Source organism: Suncus etruscus, chromosome 4 (assembly GCF_024139225.1).
Source record: "Suncus etruscus isolate mSunEtr1 chromosome 4, mSunEtr1.pri.cur, whole genome shotgun sequence".
In the NCBI taxonomy this organism is placed as follows: Eukaryota; Metazoa; Chordata; class Mammalia; order Eulipotyphla; family Soricidae; genus Suncus; species Suncus etruscus.
This window is the reverse complement of record NC_064851.1, coordinates 138,038,226-138,061,749: the sequence shown is the minus strand read 5'-3', so window position 1 is coordinate 138,061,749 and position 23,524 is coordinate 138,038,226. Positions and strand designations below refer to the sequence as shown.

The following is a 23,524-nucleotide window of genomic DNA, read 5'->3' as shown; positions in this document are numbered from 1 at the left end:
AAGTGACTATGAGTTTCATAGATAAATTTTTTTTGCCAACATTGCTTCCTCTGGAATATCTTTATCCTTTTCGTCACAACCATTTTCTTCATTATGTTGATAAATGTGCTTATTCATTTATATTATTCAGTATTTCCTGGCCCTGCGCTCAGATTTTCTTTAAATGACAGCTGTGTCAGCAATCCCAGTCAGCTCTATATTCTGTATGCTCCTGACTTGAATTCCTTTTCCAGTATTAACACTTTTCATTCCTGAGCTGTAATATCATTGTTGAGCAATTTTTGTTTTTTTGTTTTGTTTTGTTTTGTCTTGAGGCCACATTGTGCAGAGTTCCATGTTACTCCTGGTGGTGCTCAGGGGACTATATCGGATTAAACCCAGATCAGAATTAAAAGCCAATTTCTTACTCTCCATACCAAATCCCTCTTCGAGTATATTTCTTTTTAATGGTTTGGGGGCGACACACAGCATAATGAGGAGCTACTTGGGTCTGTGCTGAAAGGGTTGTTTCTAGTGTGTATCTGGTGGTTCTGGGGATTGAACCTGGGCCTCTTGAATACAAAGTATGTGCCCAGTTGAGCTGTTTTCCCTGCTGTGGTATCTGTTTTTATAAAATGTCACAGGAGCATATTACTGAAAATTAGTAGATAGTACAGATGCTATGTGGGTGTGAACCTAATAACAGATGTGCTATAACCAAAAATCTGTCAAAGAAAGGAGCTAGAGAGATACTACCATGGAAGACACTTGTCTTGCGTGTGGCCAATTCAGGTTCAATTTTTTATGGTTCCCCTGAGTCATTTCAGGCGTGATTCCTTGAGTATAAAGCCAAGAGTAAGAAAACAAACAAAATCTGTCAGAAGGCCAGAGCAGTTAAGGTGCTTGCCTTGCATGTGACTGGAGTTAGTTTGAAGTTAGTTTGATCCCAGCATTGCATGTAGTGCCCCAAGCACCATCAGAAATGACCCCTGAGGGGCCGGGCGGTGGCGCTGGAGGTAAGGTGCCTGCGCTAGCCTAGGACAGATCACGGTTCGATCCCCCGGCGTCCCATATGGTCCCCCAAGAAGCCAGGAGCAACTTCTGAGCGCATAGCCAGGAGTAACCCCTGAGCATCACAGGGTGTGGCCCAAAAACCAAAAAAAAAAAAGAAATGACCCCTGAATTGCTGGATGTGGCTTCAAAACCAAACAAACTAGGCCAAAAATAAAAAAAAAATAAATTGAAAGAAGTCATGATTGGTCATTGGTCTTAATGCTGCACTTCTTGTTTACCTATGATGATTTTATATTGACATAAACATTTTTGCTGTATATAATTTTGTTTTGGTTTGGCATTTTATCTCTGGCAATGCTCAGAGGTAACTCCTAGTGGGCTCAGGTAATTCCTGGTGGGCTCAGAGGACCATATAGAGTGTCAGGGAGTAAACTCGGGTGTGCTGCATGCATGCTAAGTGCCTTACCCACTGTATTATTGCTCCAACTATATGTAATTATTTTTAGTAAATATACTGTTGTAATTTAAATTTTGAGCCCTGTTACTGTAAACCTTGTTGTTTTTTTTTTTTTACTAAACTGTGATAATAGAATGAATACATACAGTACTGTGTAATGTGAAAATTTCATCTATTAAAGGAAAGTGATTGAACTAGATAATTATTGGTTTTGGTTTTTTTGGTTTTGGTTTGGTTTTTGGGTCACACCTGGCGGAGCTAAGGGGGTTAATCCTGGCTCTGCATTCAGAAATCGCCTCTGGCAGGTTCAGGAGACTATGGGATGCCGGGAGGATTTGAACCACTGTCCTAAGTCGGCTGTGTACAAGGCAAACACCTACCGCTGTGCTCTCTCTTCAGCCCCTGAACTGGATAATTATATTCCTAATGCTGCTGTTTTCAGGCACACCCGGAGGCAGTGCTCTGGGAGCTGGTGCCATGGATTTAACCTGACCTCCCACATGCCAGGCTTGTACATCTTCCAGCTTCTGGGGTTGTCTCTCCAGCTGATAGTTGTGTTTTGATTCTGTTAGACTACAGCACTATTTCTTCATCCAATTTGGTTCTGAGTTTTACTCGTAATTTTTTTTTTTTTTTTTTTTTGTGGTTTTTGGGTCACACCGGCAGTGCTCAGGGGTTTTTCCTGGCTCCGTGCTCAGAAATTGCTCCTGGCATGCACAGGGGACCATATGGGATGCCGGGATTCAAACCGATGACCTTCTGCATGAAAGGTAAATGCCTTACCTCCATGCTATCTCTCCGGCCCCTACTCGTAATTTTTTAAAGGTAAAATTCAGATACTATAAAAGTTGTTAGTTTAAGAGTGATGATAAGTGGTTCTATTGTACTCAAAGTTTTACAGCGATAGTTTCCACTAAATCATCACCCCCCCCTAAGATGCCATGTACTCATTAACAACCATTCTATTCTCCCCTCTCCATTTCTTTACAACCACTATGGGGTGGGAGAAATAGCTTGGAGGTAGGGCATTTGCCTTGCATGCAGAAGGATGGTGGTTCGAATCTTGGCATCCCGTTTAGTCCCCTGAGCTTGCCAGGAATGATTTCTGAGCATAGAGCTAGGAGTAACCCCTGAGAACTGCTGGGTGTGACCCAAAAAATAGTCGAAATCAAGTAAAATGGGTTCATAGGCTTAAAATCTTCTTCTTTTTTTTTTTTTTTTTGTTTTTGGGCCACACTCAGCGGTGCTCAGGGGTTACTCCTGGCTGTCTGCTCAGAAACAGCTCCTGGCAGGTACGGGGGACCATATGGGACACCGGGATTCGAACCAACCACCTTTGGTCCTGGATCAGCTGCTTGCAAAATCTTCATTTTTTAAATAGAATTATTTAACATAGTCTGTGCAAATACCTGATTCTTACTAAATTTAACAGTTTGATGTTTCACATATAATCTTGATTTGAAATGCTGTTTGTTTCCATGTATAACAACCAGAAATTAAGTGTCTTTGAGAGCCAGAGTGGATAGTACAGCAGGAAGAGAGCCTATGACTTGCATGCTGATGATCTGGGTTCAGTCCCTAACACCCCCTGTAGTCCACCAACCTGTGTGCCAGTAATAGTAATAATGTACCTCCAGCCTTGGACAATAATACAGTGTCACCTGGTCCAAGGGGGGTTAGAGTACTTCAGTATATTTACATAGTTCACATTCCTAAAACCTGGGTAGTGGAAAAAATATATATATTGTTCATTCTATGACATTTGGATATCATCACAAAGCTTTATTTTTTTTTTCTCTTCCTGATTTTGATTTTATAACAGCAAGAATAGAGGTTACCTTTTTTTTGGGGGGGGGTCACACCCAGTGGTGCTCAGGGGTTACTCCTGGCTGTCTGCTCAGAAATAGCTCCTGGCAGGCACGGGGGACCATATGGAACACTGGGATTTTGAACCAACCACCTTTGGTCCTGGATCGGCTGCTTGCAAGGCAAACGCCGCTGTGCTATCTCTCCGGGCCCGAGGTTACCTTTTGAAGTCATTTATAGTTGGACTTTCAGACACGCTTAAGTCCAACATCAGTCCCTTCACCAGTGTCTCTCCAGATTCCCTCCCGCTATACCCCAAGCCCCCAATCCCTAGCCTGCCACCCTTGACGAGCATTTTTCTAAGTTTGGCTTCTGAAGTTGGAATCTCTTGTTTAGAGTGTTACCTGACTGTGGTTTGGATATGAGGTCTGTCACTCCTCTACAACCACCTATGTACTCAGATCCCCTTGAGCCCTGCTCCCTGTTGCTTCCCATCTCTCTTCCTATCACCACCACCATCCTTTGATTTCCTTCCTTCTCTGCCCTTCTCCCTATACTCTGGGGCCCAAAGGTGATCTGGACGTCCCCCCTTTAAATATTTCTAGGGCCAGAGCCATAGCCTCAGCAGTAGGGCATTTGCCTTGCATACAACCAACCCAGGACAGATCCCTGTTTGATTACCGTCAATCCCATATGTCCCTCTTGAGCCTCGCCAGGAGCAATTTCTGAGCACAGAGCCAGGAGGAACCCCTCAAGCACTGCTGTGGTGTGGCCAAAAAATAAAAATAAAAAATAGAGGTTGCCTTGCATGCAGCTGATCTGGGACCTTGGATCTGGGAAAGATTTTGTCTCAATTAACTGGATAAATGATTGAACGTGGGCTTTTCTTATCATCTGGAATTTAGATGCATGCTAGAAAAAGAAATCCTACACTAACCAACTCCCCATTTACAGGTCTCAAGCCGAGAATCTCTAATGCGCTCCTTGCTAGCCTAGTTTTACATGTGTTGTTCCAAATCCCTGTTGTCCTCATGCAGTTGTGTACCTGTCCTGGGTGCTGATAATCAGCTGGGGAGAGTCACTTCCTCTGACATAAAAGAGCTTTACATTGGCCATCAAAACCTCAGGGGAGCCTTTATATTCTACACTGTGCAGGCACAGCAGATTTTTCACTGAAGGCAAGTCAACATGATCTTTTTTTTTTTGGTTTTTGGTCTTTTGGGCCACACCCGGCAGTGCTTCAGGTGTTACTCCTGGCTGTCTGCTCAGAAATAGCTCCTGGCAGGCACGGGGGACCATATGGGACACCGGGATTTGAACCAATCACCTTTGGTCCTGGATCGGCTGCCTCTTCGGGCCCAACATGATCTTTAATCATTACTTGGTGATCCAGGAATCTGACTGTAGATGGGGTGATTATATAATTCTAGTCATTAGAAATATCAGGGAGGACAAATGTAGGCAAACAGGATGGCTCACATTGGCCTAACATACAGTAGTTCTTGGGCATATATCTACAACTCCTGTGCATGTAACACATTGAGATAGAAACATACTCTCCCCTATGTGCCAATATGACAGTGTAGTCATTTATTCTTTAAAGAACAACTGAGGGGAGGGCCATAATGAGACCAGCAAGTAGAACACTTGCCTTTTATGTTGCCAACCCTGGGTTCAATCTCTGGGCATCCTGTATGGTCCCCCTGAGCCTACCATGAGTAAATCCTGAGCTCAGAACCAGAAACTCCTCAGCATCACCAGGTACCCCTTTCCCCCATAGAAGAGCAGTTATGGGGAGATGAGACTAGGTGGAAAGCATTATCTTTGTCTATGTAAGACCCTGAATTTAGTTCCTGGAGTCACTTAATCCTACAAACACAGAGCCATGAGTAGCCTCCAAAACAAATAAACAAAAAGTACAATGGTATGGGATATTATTTACATTTTGAAACACCTAGTGGTGCTCAGGGACAGTGGAGTGGAGGGATCAAACTAGGCACTCCACATGCAAAGCTTGCTCTCAGCTTTTTGAGCCATCTGTCTTTTTGGTTATCTTCTTTAAATGATTTTATTTTATTTTGAGGTTTAGACCACACCTGACAGTTTTGGAAGACCGTTCTGGGTCCCGGAGATCAAACCCAGGGTTGGCCAAGTGCAAGGCAAATATCTTACCCTAAACTATTTCTCTGGCTTCTGTCTTTAATTCTATATTTAAAGAAAAGGAATTTGGAAGGAGGCCCTGGCAACAGGAGACCAGGACCATATGTGATGCCCAGGTCAAATGAGCATTTGCCTGATTCAGGGGTTAAGGCGCTTATTTGAAATGCAATGAGCCCTGATTTGAGTACTACATGATTGCCAAAACACTTTCTGGTGTGGCCTCCAGACCACACACACATTCAGATAGAAAAGTAGTGAATGGTAGGCCAAGCGATAGTGCAGTGGTAAGGTGGCTGATCCAGGACCTCGGTTCAATCTCCAGCTTCCCGTATGATCCCCCAAGCCAATAGCAATTTCTGAGCTCATGGCTTGGAGTAACCCTTGAACATCACTGGGTGTGGCCTAAAAAGAAAAAGAAAGTAGTTACTAATGATGTAGTCATATGTGAAGCAGCTTTTCTTTTTAGAGTTGGCGCCATCAGCCTAATGATTTGTTTTGTTTTTAATAGAAGACTTTGGTTTAGAATGTGCTTTTTAGTCGTGATTCTTTTCTTCTGAACAAAAATTTGGAATAATTTCTGAGCTCAGAGTCAGGAGTAACACCTGAGCACTGCCCAGTATAACCCCCTCCCCAAATGAGAAACTATGACAGGGTTTAAATTTGTTTTCTGTTTTTTGTTTTTGGATCACACCCGGTTGGCACTCAGTGGTTCCTCCTGGCTCTGCACTCAGAAAATCTCTCTTGGCAGGCACAGGGGACTATATGGGATGCTGGGATTCAAACCACATCTGTCCTAGATCGGTTGCATGCAAGGCAAACGCCCTACCGCTGTGCTCTTTCTCGCCCCTAAATTTTGGTTTTTAAAATGTTTTACTTATTATGTGTGTTTCTGAAGTCTTTTTGCTTCCCCTGAACATGAGTTGCTTGATAATAAATTCCCTTCTAACTGGGATTGGGCCACATTCCATGGTTGGCTTTAGCGATGGAGAAAGCTTGTGTCAGCTGATAAGAGATACAGCACAGACATTTATATGAGACTTCTGGAAATACTTTGTAAAACTAATAGACTGCTGGCATGTGCCCTTTGTCCTTTCTGCCATTTAGGTAACTGAGAACCAGATAACCAGATAACGTATCTAGAGATGTATTAGCATTTTGTCATCATGAATTGGCAGTTCTGTTTACTCAGAGCCTACGTAGAAAGTCTGCTACCTTGCTTCCTCATGAAAAATGACACCATTCCTTTCTTCTTTTTCTTTCATTTTCTTTATTTTTTTGTTTTGGAGGGCCACAACTGGTGGTGCTGGGGGTGGAACCTGCATGCAAGGCTAGCACCCTACCCATTTGTATTATTCTAGCCCTCTTCTCCTTTCCTTTTTTTTTTTTTTATCCCTTTCATTCTTTTCTGTTTTTTGGACTTAACCAGAAGTTCTCAGGGGCTGTCCTGGTTTTGTACTTAGCTTAGTGTGCTCGACCTCTGAACTCCAGTCTGCTGCGTATAACACAAGGGTCTTAGTCTCTGTATACATAGGTGGCTTATTTCTTTTGTTTGTTTGGGCTCCTCTCCCTCCCACCCTTCTCTCCCCTCTCCATTTCCTTTTCACTTCCCCCCCTCCTCTCCTTCTATCTCCCTCTTTTTCTTCATCCCTCTTCTCCCTCTCCTCTCATTTTGGTTTTAGGCCATGTCTGGCAGTGCTCAAAGCTTATTCCTAGACCCTCTACTCAAGATCATTCCTGGCCATACATAGAGTCAGGGATTGATGTGGGTTGGCTGTGTACAAGATAAGCCAGGCATCTTTTTTCATAAGAGAAAAAAAAAAAAAAAAACACAGCTTCTCTCTTCCCAATCCCAGAAAAAAAACAATTTCAGGACACTGGAAAAAGTGCAAATGGGGAGTTGGTTTTGCATGTGGCATGTTCTACTCCAAGGATTGCCAGTTATGACAATTCCAGTAATATGTTATAGTAACTTGTTAGTATTGTGTAATATATATAATGTGTATACTATGTGTATATGTAATAAAGCATATGTTAGAAAAATACATTTTTTCCACACAGCTAAGGACAGCTGAAGGAATACACATTTGTGCCCTAATCAAGGGTTTTTCTTTTCTTAATTTAGTCACTACAAAGTTATTTAGCATTGAGTTTCAGACATACAATGTTTTGGACACTGATCCCTTCACCAGGTCCACTTCCCTCTAAGGAATCACACTAAGCAATTATTTCTGGGGCCAGAGAGATAACACAGTGGTGGGGCATTTGCCCTGCAAGCAGCCAATCCAGTGGTTTGAATCCTGGCATCCCAATTGGTCCTCCTAGCCTGCCAAGAGTGATTTCTGAGTGCAGAGCCAGGAGTAACCCTGAACATTGTTGGTGTGACCAAAAAAAAAAAAAAAAAAAAAAGAATATATATATATATATATTTCTAAGTGTCCCAGTTAAAAAGTCTTTAGGGGCCAAGCAATGGTGCAGTGGTAGGGCGTTTGTCTTGCAAGCGGCCTGACCCAGGACAGATCTGGTCTCAATCCCCAATGTCCCATATGGCCCACCAAGTCAGGATCGATTTCTGAGGGCATAGCCAAGAGTAACCCAAGCGTCACTGGGTTGTTTCATTTATACAAATTTTAGGATTTTACAAGATTTGAACTTAGGCTACTCATTTTCTGGGAGACTTTGCATAGTTGTAATTAATTTTAAGCAAAAGAAATACTATGTTTTCATAAATAAGGAAGTTTCCCTGATTAATTAAAGCAGAAAAGTCATTTGTGGAGAGTATTTGGTATAACTTGACTGTACAATTTTGCAGAAATTAAAGGGATTTCACATATTAAAAATATGGAACTGAAGCAGTAATAAAATAGTACAGCAGGTGGGTACCCAACTCAGATTCAATCTTGGTATCCCATAGTTTTCACTCAAGTCAGGAGTGATCCCTGCGCCAGAGCCACAAGTAACCCTCTCAGCACTGTTTGGATATGGCCCCCAAAACAAGAAAAGATAAAAACAGCAGGTAGAGTTGTTTTGGTTTCTTTTTTTTGGGGGGGGGTGGGTGGGGAGATTGTTTGTACTGTCACTCTGGCTCTAGGGCTTGCCTTGCACACAGCCAACCTGGATTTGATTTCCAGTCCCCCATAGGGTCCTCTGAACCCTGCCAAGAGTGCTTCCCTGAAGAGATCCAGGAGCCAATCCTGAGCACTACTAGATATAGTCAAACAAACATACCTTCAAAATGTGGACAATGGAGCTGGGGATGATAGTACAGCAGGTAGTGTGGTTGCTTTACACAGAGCCTACCTGGGTTTGATCTGTGACATCCCCATGTGAGCACTGCCAGTATGCCCCCCCCCCCCCAAAAAAAAAAAAAACGATTGGACTTATCCTTTTTTTTTTTTTTTTTTTTTGCATTTTGGTTTTTGAGTCACACCCTGCAGTGCTCAGGGGTTACTCCTGGCTCTATGCTCAGAAATCACCCCCAGCAGGCTCAGGGACCATATGGGATGCTGGGATTAGAACTGCTATCCTTCTGCATGCAAGGCAAACGCCTTACCACTGTGCTATCTCTCAGCCCTGGACTCAGCCATTTTAGTGTAAGACCGCACAGCCAGGTAAGGATCCAGCAGGGCCTCATTGACCTGCAGAACCTGAGCTCTACCTCTATCTCATCCCTTTCTCCCATAGAAACATTTTAGAAACACTGGAGAGAACTCCTCTGATGGAATAAAACTTTGCATTGCCCCCTACTCCTTTGAGTCACTTACTTTAAAAATAATGTCTGGGACCCGGAGAGATAGCATAGCAGCGTTTGCCTTGCAAGCAGCCGATCCAGGACCAAAGGTGGTTGGTCAAATCCCGGTGTCCCATATGGTCCCCCGTGCCTGCCAGGAGCTATTTCTGAGCAGACAGCCAGGAGTAACCCCTGAGCACCGCCGGGTGTAGCCCAAAAACCAAAAAAAAAAAAAAAAAGTAATATCTGAGCTAACAAGAGCTTACTTAACCCTTCTGCCACTGTATTAATGACTTAATTGAAGATATAATTTTTACAATTGTGCTTCTTACTGTACTATTTTTTAACTTTTTTCTCATTTTATTTTTTGTTTTTCTATTTTTTCAACAACTTTGCTTTCACTTATCTGAAAACAAATGTCAAATATGTGATGCATATTCTTTTTTTTTTTTTTTCTTGGTTTTTGGGCCACACCCGTTTGACGCTCAGGGGTTACTCCTGGCTATGTGCTCAGCCCCTGGCTTGGGGGACCATATGGGACACCGGGGGATCAAACCTCGGTCCGTCCTACGCTAGCGCTTGCAAGGCAGACACCTTACCTCTAGCGCCACCTTCCCGGCCCCATATTCTTTTAAGTTAAAAGAAGTGTCTGAGCTAGGTGCAGCCAGTTGGCATAAATGATTCAAGACATAGTCTAGTCTTATGATTCCTGGAGTGTATGTACATTCTTCCATTGTGACTGTTTTATATATTTTAGTATTAGCATTTGACACAATATGAGACACTACTACTCACCAAAAACAAGCTGAAGTGAATAGGGTACATTTCTGTATAGAATTTTAAATACAAACCTGCTTATCCTGTCTGTCTTCATGTACTTCATGTAGGTCAAACAGGTGCAGTAAGAGGGATTTTCAAGCTTTTTTGTCTTGTGACCCATTTATAGTCTTAAAACCTAAGCATTACAAAGAACTTTTCTTCGTTGTGGGGCCTACTACTAGCAGTCATTTGGTAGAGGTACAGGAGAGAGGAGGTGCTGGGAGTGCTGGGGATCAAGCCTGGGACCTTCCACCTAGAAGGTGTGTCCTCCACTGCACCTTATTTCTACCAAGAACTCTGAGTCATAATGCTGATATTTACTATATTGGCAAAACTGAACTTCCAAAATATTAATTTCTTAAAAACAATCTTAGTAAAATAAACCCTTTAGCTCTGAAAATGCCCCCTCCCATGTTATACTTGAACTGCTGCATTACGTATTGATCTCTGTTACTTGTTTTTTGTTTTGTTTTGTTTTGTTTTTTGTTTTTGGGCCACACCCGGCAGTGCTCAGGGGTTACTCCTGGCTGTCTGCTCAGAAATAGCTCCTGGCAGGCATGGGTGACCATGTGGGACACCGGGATTCGAACCAACCACCTTTGGTCCTGGATCGGCTGCTTGCAAGGCAAACGCCACTGTGCTATCTCTCCAGGCCCGATCTCTGTTAATTGAATAGATGCCTTGGAGGTGGGTTTTCTCAAGCAGTGCCCAAGATGACAGGGGGTCCCACACTTTGGATAGACTGATGGTTCTGGTGATGTACTGCCAGGGAAATCTGTATACCTGGTGATTGAGGGACTTCTGTCAGAATTGTGGGGCAGAGCATGTGCCTCACAGGTATGAAATCCTGTCTCTTCAGCACTGCAATACATAGAGCCCATACATATTGATATTTTGAAATTATACCTAGGTTGGCATTCAGGAGATTGCTCAACTGTCTGGAATCCATCTTTGCATGTGCAAGGTTTTATCTTTGGAACCACTACAGAACCCCATAGTGTACTTTGGTGGCCCCAAGCTCTGCCCTGTTCAGCATGAGTCCCACACTCTCTGTCACCTCTGTCAGGAGTGGCCTTGAAGCCCTGCACAGTTCTCAGAAAGCAAAAAAAAAGTTTCCCATATTAGTTACTTGGTATAAAAGTCACTGCCCTTCTATGTAAACAGTTTAACAAATATCTAAATTTAGTTTTATATTCTCTAATATTTTGTAACAATTTCTCAGAGCTTTTCAAAAAATATTACCTAATAACATTTTGTTAACCATGTTACATAAGCCCGATCAGTACTCAGGGCAGACTCCGGGAACCATAGGGGATGCAGGGTATCAAATACAGGTCAGCCAAGTGCTCATCACTTGCTATACTCTCTCCCTTGCCCCTAAACATTTTTTGGGGGGGACCCACACCTGGTGGCGTTCAGGGGTTACTCCTGGCTCTGCGCTCAGAAATCACTCCTGGCAGGCTCAGGACCATATGGGATGCCAGGAATCCAACCCAGGTCCATCCTGGGTCGGCTGCATGCAAGGCAAACACCCTACAGCTGTGCTATCTCTCTAACCCCCTTAGCAAAAAAGTGTATTTATTTATTTTGTTTTTTTTGGCCAACACCATTGACGCTCAGAGGTTTACACCTGGCTATGAGTTCAGAAATCACTCCTGGCTTGAGGGAACCGTTATGGGATACCGGAGAATCAAACCGTGGTCTGTCCTAGGCTAGCACTTGCAAGGCAGACGCCTTACCTCTAACGCCACCGCTCCAGCCCCCCTAAAACAAAAAATTTTAATGTGACCTAAGAGCTAAGAGGTATGTGCTTGCCTTTTATGTACCTGATTGGATTTGATCCCCAGCAACACTGGCTCCTGAACATAGAGTATGACTCAAACTTTCTGTGCTACACAAAAAACAACAAAAGCATGATACTATTTCTTATCTACTAATGGCATAAAGTCTGTGTTAAGGTGATACAACAACAGGAATTATAATATTCTCTGAGAAACTCCCAACTTTGTGGTTGTTAAAGTTCTTTAGAATTTTAGATTATCAAATCCTGGGAGAGGTAAGAGAATTGACCGTCCGGAAGTTCCACGTCCTCATTCTCTGGCTCCTTTGCTTCAGCATGAGCTTGCACCACTGTCACCTCTGTCGGCTTATCTTTGTTTCCCCTGGAAACATAACCTCCAGCTTTATGTTTTCTCTTCTAAATCCTTTGTGGATCTGGAAATATAAAAGTAGCTTTCTAGAATTTCCACATTGTGCCAAATATAAGGCCTGCCACACCTTTATTGAAGTTGATGTAAAGGAAATTTTTTTTCATTCTTGTTCTGTATAGATCTGCAGAGGTTTTTTTAAATGTTCTTTCTGATTCTGGACTATTTTCTCTTAAATTGCTAGACACATGAAATGTCTTCAGTAAATTTGTTTTATATGTGTGTGAGGATGGGGTCACACCTGGCAGAATATATGAGGTGTCGGAGATCAGATCGGGCTCAGTTATTTGCAGGGCAAGCTTTTTAACCACTGTACTTCTTCTAGCCCTATGCACATATTTTCTTCAGTTGAAGGTCCCCTAATGAATATATATATATATAATATTAACTTATTAAATGTGGCAAAGTTGGAATAAGCAAATTGAAGGATGAGATTGTTACAGAATGTTTATTTTAGTCAAGTTTGAGGGGAGGATGCGCCACATTTAAGGCAAATTATCTTACCCACTCTCTGGCCCCAAGAATGTGTTCATAAAAATTTGAAGGGCTTGTGACTACCTTGTTGACTTGTTTTAATGTGTGAATAGGATTATTTAAAAATAGCTTTAATGGGGCCGGGCGGTGGCGCTGGAGGTAAGGTGCCTGCCTTGCCTGCGCTAGCCTAGGACGGACCGCGGTTCGATCCCCCGGCGTCCCATATGGTCCCCCAAGAAGCCAGGAGCAACTTCTGAGCGCATAGCCAGGAGTAACCCCTGAGCGTCACAGGGTGTGGCCCAAAAACCAAAAAAAAAAAAAAAAAAAATAGCTTTAATGAGGCCAGAGCAATAGCACAGCAAGATAGAATGTTTGCCTTTCATGTAGCTGACCTGGGTTTGATCCCCAGCATCCCATATGGTCCTCCAAACCCATCAGGAGTAAACCTTGAGTGCTGCCAAGTGTGGCCCAACCCCCTCAAATACTTTTATTGGCATAATCCCTATGCCTTATAATTCACTCATTCATAGTCTACCAACTCTGTTATTTAACCCTTTATGCTTATGTTTATGTGTCACCACAGTATTATAATGTTTTTATTCCCTGCCACAAAAGTACAACCCCTCTACCCCAGCCTTAAATCTACTTTCTGCTCAGTATAACTGCCTAATGACAGCTCATGTGAATGAAAGAATATAGTATATGACCACTTGTAATGCTGTCTTTTTAGTGTTTCCAAAGGTTGTATATTGTCAATATTTCTTTATTGAGTGAATGTGCCCTAGTCACTTTAGTTACTGGACATTCCATTTTTCATTGGTTTGCTTGTTTGATAACCAGTAGTGCTCAGGGAGTTTACTCCTGCTCTGCACTCAGGAATCACACCTGGCAGTGCTCAAGGAATCATACAGGGGTGCTGGGAATTGAGCCGAGGTTAGCCACATACAGGGCAAGCGCCCTGCCCGCTGTACCAGCTCTCTGGCTCTAATGGACATTTTTGGGCCATTTTAGATAATGTTGCCATTAACATGTAAATAGAAACTTTCCTTACCTTTAAGTAAATTTATAGGAATGGGATTGATAGATTAAACAGTAATTCTTTGTTTTAACTTTGTTGTTTATTTTGGGTACAGGGATCAAACCCAGGGGCGGAGAGATAGCCATAGTGGGTAGGGTGTCTGCCTTGCACACAACTGACCCAGGTTCCATCCCTGGCATCTCATATGGTTCTGCAGCACCACCAGGAATGATCCTTAAGCTCAGAGCTCTGAGCACTGCTGGGTGTGGACCCAAAACAAACCAAAAAAAAACCCTGAACCTCATGTATAAGAAGTGTATACTCCACTGCCAAGTTTCTCTTTAACTCTTTGGGAAAACTTCTAGGCTGTTTTCTGTTGCAGCTATACCTTTACAACCTATTAGCAATATGTGGGCATTTAGACTTCTCCACATTCTCACAATTACTTTCTATCTACATATGTATATATGACTCTTCAGCCATACTAATAAGGTATAAAATGGTATCTTATTGTGTATTATAAAATTTAAATCACATTTCAAGTGTTTTTTCAATCTTTGTTTTGTTTTGGGCCACACCCGGTAACACTCGGGTTACTCCTGGCTCGGGGGGCCATATGGTACACCGGGGAGGAACCGCAGTTTGTCCTAGGCTAGCGCTGGCAAAGCAAGCACTGTACCGCTCTGCACCACCGCTCCAGCCCTGTTTTTTCAATCTATTTATGGGTCACACACCAGTTGTGCTCAGGGGTCAGTCACTCCTAGCAGTGCTTGGGGGACCATACAGTGCAGAGATTCAAGTCAGGCCTCCTACATGCAAAGCATGTGCTCAGTCAATTGAACATTCTCTCTGGGCCCCAAGCCAATGATGTCTTTAAATTTGTGATAGAATTTTTTTTTAATTGCAGATATCTGTTTTTTCTTAATAGGCTAAAGAAATTTTAACAAAAGAATCAAATGTTCAAGAAGTTCGTTGTCCTGTTACTGTGTGTGGAGATGTGCACGGTCAATTCCATGATCTTATGGAACTCTTTAGAATTGGTGGAAAATCACCAGATACAAACTATCTATTCATGGGCGACTATGTAGACAGAGGTTATTATTCTGTGGAGACTGTGACACTCCTTGTGGCATTAAAGGTATGTTTAATAAAATTGTTTTCTTTTTATAAGCTTTTATTGTATTTTATGTATTTATTTTGGGTTTTGGGACACAACTGGCAATGCTCAGGGGTTTGCTATTCATGGCTTTGCACTGAGGACTACTCCTGGCAGTGCTGGAGAGGACCACAAAGGACTCAGAGGAGTGAACTGGATCAGCCCTGTGCAAGGCAAGCAACTTACCACCTGTGCTTCTCTCTAGCACTCATTGTACAAGCATTTAACTTTATCAAGATTAATTCTTTTTTTTTTTTTTTTTTTTTGGTTTTTGGTTTTTGGGCCACACCCGGTGACGCTCAGGGGTTACTCCTGGCTATGCGCTCAGAAGTCGCTCCTGGCTTGGGGGACCATATGGGACACCAGGGGATCGAACCGCGGTCCATCCTAGGCTAGCTCAGGCAAGGCAGGCACCTTACCTCTAGCGCCACCACACCGGCCCCAAGATTAATTCTTTAAGAACAAAAGTCTTGTTTTGTTTGCTTGTTTTGAGGCCACTCCCAGGGGTGCTGAGGGGTTACTCTGGGCACTACATTCAGGCATCATCCTGAAGGTTCAAAGAACCATATGGGATGCTGTAAGTGCCTTCTGAGTCCTGCCCCAAGTCATGTTTTATATTTTTATAGCCCTGTCACTTACCTCTAAGCACTGGCAGTTTGATATTGCACACATAATAGTTATCTGTAAGTATAAAACAAGTTTGGTTTTTTAGCAAACTTTTGGTTGTTTTATTTATAATCTGATGCTTTTTTTATACGTCATATAAGAAATATTATTAATTAGTATTCCATTAAGGCATGTCTGTTTTATTGTGGAAAAGCAGCTGTTAATACATTTGAAATCTTTCTCAGATTTTGCAAGAGTGTTTTTTCTTGGCAAGACAACTTTCCAGTAAGAAATGAAAGTTGAAAAGAGTGGAAAATGTGTGTGTCAAGTAGTTTGTCCAGGGTCCAGATTTCAGAAGTTTTGTATCCATTCAACATTAAGAAGTGACAGAATTTGGGAAAGATTTAAAAGACTTGTGACATTTACAATTTTATTGTGACAAAGCTACAGCTTTATATTGTGATGTAACTACAGAGTAATATGAATTCTATTAAAGGTGGTATAAATAGCAATGAAGACTGATTGTAAAACTTCAAATATTTGAAACAATAGGACTTGCTTATAAATGAGATTTGGAGGTAAGGGGTCACATCTGGCAATATTCAGGGTATATTCCTGCCTCTGTGCTTAGGAATCTCCTGGCAGAACAGGGGAATCGAATCTGAGTTGGCCACATAAAGGGACAACAACCTTACCCACAGTGGTATCTCACTGGCCCCATAAATGATAATTTTTTGACTGAAAAAGAATTAGGGCCCTGAGAGTTAGCACAGCGGTGTTTGCCTTGCAAGCAGCCGATCCAAAGACCAAAGGTGGTTGGTTCGAATCCCGGTGTCCCATATGGTCCCCCGTGCCTGCCAGGAGTAACCCCTGAGCACCACCGGGTGTGGCCCCCAAAAAGAAAAAGAATTAGCTTTTAGGGGCCGGAGAGATAGCACAGCGGTGTTTGCCTTGCAAGCAGCCGACCCTGGACCTAAGATGGTTGGTTCACCCGTGCCTGCCAGGAGCCATTTCTGAGCAGATAGCCAGGAGTAACCCCTGAGCACAGCCCCAAAACAAAACAAAACAAAAAATTAGCATTTAGCTTACAATCAGAAAAAAGAAACTTAAATTTAAGGAAATGGGTGCGAGGTTAAACTAGCAAAAACTATCTTTTCTATTATGTTTTGTTTTCTTTTTTCCAGGTGCGCTACCCGGAACGCATTACAATATTGAGAGGAAACCATGAAAGTCGACAAATTACCCAAGTATATGGTTTTTATGATGAATGTCTCCGAAAGTATGGAAATGCCAATGTTTGGAAATACTTTACAGACCTATTTGATTATCTGCCACTTACAGCTTTAGTAGATGGACAGGTGTGTACACGTGCTTAAGAAATAAAATTAGCGGGGGCCGGGCGGTGGCGCTAAAGGTAAGGTGCCTGCCTTGCCTGCGCTAGATTTGGACGGACCACGGTTCGATCCCCCGGTGTCCCATATGGTCCCCCAAGCCAGGAGCAACTTCTGAGCACATAGCCAGGAGTAACCCCTGAGCATTACGAGGTGTGGCCCAAAAACCAAAAAAAAAAAAGAAAAGAAAAGAAAATTAGCAAACGGTATTCTACGATATTTAACATGTATTTTTTTTAAATCTCCTTAGCCTTTTATGTTTTCTTTCTCCTAAGTTTCCAGAACAGAGAATTGAACTGAGATACATGCACATATGAGACCAGTTAATATCCATGTTGTCAGATGTGTGTATTAATCTTTGTGCCAAAGAATATGCCATTATCTTTTAAATTATAGACAAATGGTTAAGAGCCTGATTGCATAATAGTAAACAAAAAATTTTTTGTTTGGACCACACCCAGCAATTGCTTAGGGACCAATCTTAATGCAGTGCTTTGAGATTAACTATCCAGGGTGTTCAGGAGACCATTCAGTGAAAAGATCAAACCCTAAACTACTGCATGCTTATTTTTTTTTTAACTGCTGCACAGTGTCTGCTGGTTATTTTTAATAATTTTTCTATTTGCATGCTGACTGCAAGTAGGAATACTGTGTATTGTACCTTTATAATGCAGAATCTTTCCCCCTCCCCCGCCGATAAAATACTGTATTTTTCGTACCATAAGATGCACTCCCCCACCCACAACCCACTCCTCCCACTCGTGTGTTTTATGAAGCGGAGCGAATACCACCTGGAACTGAAGCCTGAGTGCAGGGAAGGAGAATAGCTAAAAACTATGTGCATCTTATAAAGAGAAAAATACAGGGGCCAGATTGATATCACAGCGAGTAGGGGCATTTGCCTTGCATGTAGCTACCCAGGTTCGACCACCAGCAATCTGTATAATCGGTCCCCTGAGCCTGTCAGGAATGATTTCTGAGCACAGAGCCAGAAATAACTTTTAAATGCTGCTAAGTGTGGCTCAAAAACCCAAAGAGGGGAAAAAAAAGTAGTACAGACTCCAAAAGGCTCAGAAGAATTAGAATAAATTTCCTAGTGCTGAAGTGATAGAACAAGTAAGTCATATGCTTTGCACATGGCCAATGTGGTTTGGATGCCCCATATCCAAAATAGTCCTCTAAGGCTGCCAGAAGTGATTCCTAAGTGCTGAGCCAGGAATAACCCCTGAACACCACCAGGTGTGACTCATAAAGCAGTAAATAAATAAATTTACTGTTTTACTTCACAATTCTCTTTTTTTGTTGTTTTGTTTTGTTTGGGTCACACCCTGCAGCGTTCAGGGGTTACTCCTGGTTCTACGCTCAGAAATCACTCTTGGCAGGCTCGGGGACTATATGGGATGCTGGGATTCGAACCACCATCCTTCTGCATGCTAGGCAGACGCCTTACCTCCATGCTATCTCTCCGGCCCCTACTTTACAATTCTTAATCCATATCATTCCAGCATTTTCACAGGTATAATAGATTCTCTCCAGTGACTGGTAGGAAAAATTTGGTCCTGCCATTCTCTTCTATTATATCTTGAAGCCAAGATGTAACACATGGGGCCGGAGAGATAGCACAGCGGTTAGACGCAGAAGGACGATGGTTCGAATCCCGGTATCCCATATAGTAACCCCTGAGCGCTGCCGGGTGTGACCCAAAAAAAAAAAAAAAGATATAACACATGAAAGAAGTGTTCTGCTACTGAGCATTATTTTCAGAGAGCATTGAGCCACACACCTGGCAGGACTTAGTACAGGGACTAGGGTGCTTGCCTTGCACACGGCCACCCTGGGCTCAGTCCTATATGACACCCAGTATGATCCCCCAAGCCCGCCATGAGTGCAGAGGCAGCAGTAACCCTTAAGCACAATCAGGTGTGCCAAAAAATAAACAACAAAAGCTGAAGAAAAGTGATGAAAGAAATACATTGAAATGTTACGTTGATTCTGATATTTTTCATCGTTTACATTTTATTTCATAATTTTTCTGCTGTTAATGTTTGAAACCATTATTTACTCATCATTAACTTTTAGCAGTTAATAAAACATGTGCATTTTAATTCTATAAACAGATTTTCTGCCTCCATGGTGGCCTCTCTCCATCCATTGATACACTGGATCATATAAGAGCCCTGGATCGATTACAAGAAGTTCCACACGAGGTAATTTTAGGTTTAAAATGAAAGAAAAAAAATGGTGGAATATCTTTGGCATTTTGTTGATGGAGTTGCAGTAACTATACATCAAATCACAGTTAACAATATTATAATTGGGGCCAGAGAGATAGCACAGTGGTAGGGTGTTTGCCTTGCAAGCAGCTGACCTAGGACCAACGTTGGTTCGAATCCTGGCATCTCATATAGTCCCCCGTCCCATCCGTCGTCATCCCCCCCCCATGCCTGCCAGGAGTAATTACTGAGCACCACCAGGTGTGACCCAGAAACAAACAAACGAAAAACTCAATATTATAATTATGTGACCTAAATTTAAAATTAAAAAATAAAACACTACAAGGAAAACACTACAAAAAAATTTAAAAAAACATGAGAAATTTTTTTAGTATTTCTTGAAAGCACTTAATTCCTTTGATTAGAAATTTCCTTTTGTGGGGGCCGGAGAGATAGCATGGAAGTAAGCCGTTTGCCTTTCATGCAGGAGGTCATCGGTTCGAATCCCGGCACCCCATATGGTCCCTGTGCCTGCCAGGAGCAATTTCTGGGCCTGGAGCCAGGAATAACCGCGGAGCACTGCCGGTTGTGACCCAAAAAAACACGAAAGAAAGAAAGAAAGAAAGAAAGAAAGAAAGAAAGAAAGAAAGAAAGAAAGAAAGAAAGAAAGAAAGAAGAAAGAAAGAAAGAAAGAAAGAAAGAAGAAGAAGGAAGGAAGGAAGGAAGGAAGGAAGGAAGGAAGGAAGGAAGGAAGGAAGGAAGGAAGGAAGAAAGGGGAGGGAGGGAGGGAGGGAAGGAGGGAAGGAGGGAAAGAAAGAAGGAAGGAAGGAAGGAAGGAAGGAAGGAAGGAAGGAAGGAAGGAAGGAAGGAAGGAAGAAAGAAAAGAAGGAAGGAAGGAAGAAAAAGAAAGAAATTTCCTTTTGTAGCCATTTCTGTTAGAAGCTTTTTTCCTCTGAATCAGTCACTAAAATGTCCATGTTAAGCACTGACTCTTTCGCCAAATTCTTCATTTCCACATGTTGGAATATAACTAATACTTACAGAGAATATGCATAGCTTTTCCTCTCGTCTTCCTCATGATGTATCCTGATGATTGATAGCAAATAACTATTTTGAGCTGTGTCAAAGCATTTATGGGGAGCTTTAGAAAAAGATTCAGAAATGTATTTCCTTAGATTATTATGAGGATTCTGATTTTTTTTTTGGGGCCACACCCAGTAATGCTCAGGGGTTACTCCTGGCTATGTGCTCAGAAGTTGCTCCTGGCTTGGGGGACCATATGGGACACCGGGAGATCGAACCTCGGTTCGTCCAAGGCTAGCGCAGGCAAGGCAGGCACCTTACCTTTAGCGCCACCGCCCGGCCCCAGGATTCTGAAGGTCATATCTGAAAATATAGTTTCTTTATCTTTTTCATTGCTTTTATTTTAAATAAATATTTAATAATTTTGGTTTTGGGGTCACACCCGGCTGCACTCAGGTTACTCCAGGCTCTTCACTCAGAAATCGCTCCTGGCAGGCACGGGGGACCATAATTTAATTTTAAAATAAGTTTTAACATATTCTTTCTCGTCCTCTTTTTCCTCTCCCTTCCCATCTCCACCACCTCTCCCCTTCCCTTATCCCTCTCCTCGTCCCCCCCCCCTTTTTTTTTTTTTTTGCAGTTTTGTTAAGACACAAAACTACTACTCCTTTCAGTACGCAGTTCTTGTCCAGAGTGATCTATTCCAACTATCATTCTAATAGTACTTCCTTGCTCTTTGTGGCAAGCTTCTTTTATTTCACAAATTTAAATATATACCTTGTAAGCAAGTTCAGTACTACAGATTTAGATAATAGCACAAGAGTGGGCTTAAATAATTACTGATTGTCTTAATCTTCATATGCATGTGTATGATTTCATTTCTTTTTCAGTTACAATTCATGATTTTCAGTCATAAAATATACAACACCCTTCACCAGTGCACATTTTCTGCCATCAGTGTCCCAGTTTACCTCCTGTCCTCTCCCCTGCCTATCTCTAAGACATTTTTCTTTTCTTCTCTCTTAGAATTTTTAAATTAAAATAGATGTGACATTCTAGGGTGGATTTGGAGTTAGAAGTTAATGGTAAAATAAAAATAGAGGGCCCGGAGAGATAGCACAGTGGTGTTTCCCTTGAAAGCAGCCGATCCAGGACCAAAGGTGGTTGGTTCGAATCCCAGTATCCCATATGGTCCCCTGTGCCTGCCAGGAGCTATTTCTGAGCAGACAGCCAGGAGTAACCCCTGAGCACCGCTGGGTGTGGCCCAAAAACCAAAAAAAAAAAAAAAAAATAGAATATAAAGTCATTTTATGGTTAAGTTGAATTAGCAAATGGTCACTAATAATTAGTGACATTTTCTGACATGTGTTCAATTCTCTTGGCCAGGGCCCCATGTGTGACCTATTATGGTCAGACCCAGATGACCGTGGAGGGTGGGGTATCTCACCCCGTGGTGCTGGCTACACGTTTGGACAAGACATTTCTGAAACATTTAACCATGCCAACGGTCTCACACTGGTTTCTCGTGCTCACCAACTTGTAATGGAGGTATGTCCTTTTCCTCTAGGATATTGATCTTTCCTTCCTTTTTCTCCTTTCCTTTTTTGTTTTTAAATGGCAATGTGGGGCAGTAGGACATTTGTCTTGCATGCAGCCAACCCAGAACAGACTCAGATTTGAATCTCAGCATTCCATATGGTTCTCTGGGCCTGCCAGGAGTAATTTCTGAACAAAGAGCCAGGAGTGACCCATGAGCACTGCGTGGTGTGGCCAAAGACAAAACAATAACAGAAATACATAATGCACATTAAAAGTCATGCTAGAGTGTGAAATACTGAAAAAAATTTTAATGCTGCAGGGGTATAATTGGTGTCATGACCGAAACGTGGTCACCATTTTCAGCGCACCCAACTACTGTTACCGATGTGGAAACCAAGCTGCTATCATGGAACTAGATGATACTCTCAAGTACTCCTTGTAAGTAATGTCTCAATTGTATGTGTGATATGTGATCAACTTTAGAAAGACATGGATTTGGTTGATTTTTTGGTGGTGCCCAAAATGGAACCCCCAGGCCTTGTACCTCAGAACTCCAGTTGTTCCCTCCCTGGGCTGAAAGTAATAAATTAATGTCGATTATTCAGTTTAATATATGTGCTGCTGGAATAGGTAGGGATAGGAGCATTCCAAACCTACTTCCCAACAAAAGTCACTTAACTAGAACTTTAAACTGATTTTTAAGTTATTGTACACATAGCAAAGAAAGAAACACACTAATATTTATGGGGCCAGAGTGGTAGCACAGCTGTGAGGCATTTGCCTTGCACACGGCTGACCCAGGACGGACTTGAGTTCCTTTGAGTCAGGGGCGATTGCTGAGTGTAGAGCCAGGAATAATCCCTGAGCACCGCCAGGTGTAGCTCAAAATAAACAAAACAAACAAGACTGAAGGGAGTTTAGTTATTCCTCCCTGGAAGATCAAAAAGTTATTTAAAAAAAAAAAGAGCAAGAAACATCTAAAGTTTGCCACTGACTGCAGCCTGTAAGATTTGAGCCACAGGGCACTCTCCCCTCCCCTTACTCCCAGGCTCCTCAGCGGATCAGCTCAACAAGATGCTAGGCTAGCACCGGCAAGGCAAACACCTTACCACTCCACGCCACCGCTCTAGCCCACAAAAGGTCTTGAAGGCAGTAAGAGAAAGGAAGTGAATTAACACAAAAGGAACTAAACAGGGTAATTACCTGGAGTCTCATAGGAAAGCACTGATAACACACATATTCAGTGTACTGAAAATTTAAAACAACCAAGTGGTTTTTTTGTTAGAGCACCCCAGTATGGCCTAGAACCCTGATGGTGAACCTATGGCACGAAAGCCTTGCATCTGGCATGCGGGAAGGTCCGCAATCAAGATATGCGGCACAGGGCCGGAGAGATAGCACAGCAGTGTTTGCCTTGCAAACAGCCGATCCAGGACCTAAGGTGGTTGGTTCGAATCCCAGCATCCCATATGGTCCCCCGTGCCTGCCAGGAGCTATTTCTGAGCAATTAGCCAGGAACCCCTGAGCACCACCGGGTGTGGCCCAAAAACAAAACAAAACAAAACAAAAAAAGATATGCAGCGCATGCCGCATAGTTTTTTGATACTAAAATCTTGCTATTAAAGCTTAATTGATGTGCTGTCACTTTTAAGGAAGTTCTTTGGTTTTGTGGGCTCAAAAAGGTTAGACATCACTGGCCAAAACATACTTCTGGCTCTGCTCATGGTTCACTTGGCAGTGCTTAAAGAACCATACATAGTGCTGGGATGGAACTTGGGTTGACCATGTACAAGGCAAGCACCTTACCACTGTATTATGTGTCCAGCCCAATTTTACAAGCAAAACATTGGAGAGATTGCTCAGTGGGCTGAACATATGGTTTTCATTCAGGAGAGCTGGATTTGATCTGAATACTAAGAGTAACTCCCAGCACTA

At 42.5% G+C, this 23,524-nt stretch overlaps 1 protein-coding gene across 2 annotated transcripts in view; it reads left to right on the top strand.

Moving 5' to 3' along the window:
• The window catches only part of PPP2CB (protein phosphatase 2 catalytic subunit beta), a 41,462-nt gene that overhangs the window by 11,954 nt on the left and 5,984 nt on the right, over nucleotides 1-23,524 (top strand). For both annotated transcript variants that reach the window (XM_049772393.1, XM_049772392.1), the window contains 5 exons: nucleotides 14,590-14,799; nucleotides 16,608-16,781; nucleotides 18,932-19,021; nucleotides 21,437-21,598; nucleotides 21,909-22,027. In XM_049772393.1, coding sequence (XP_049628350.1) covers nucleotides 14,590-14,799; nucleotides 16,608-16,781; nucleotides 18,932-19,021; nucleotides 21,437-21,598; nucleotides 21,909-22,027 — 755 coding nt within the window. The remainder of the gene's footprint in view (nucleotides 1-14,589; nucleotides 14,800-16,607; nucleotides 16,782-18,931; nucleotides 19,022-21,436; nucleotides 21,599-21,908; nucleotides 22,028-23,524) is intronic.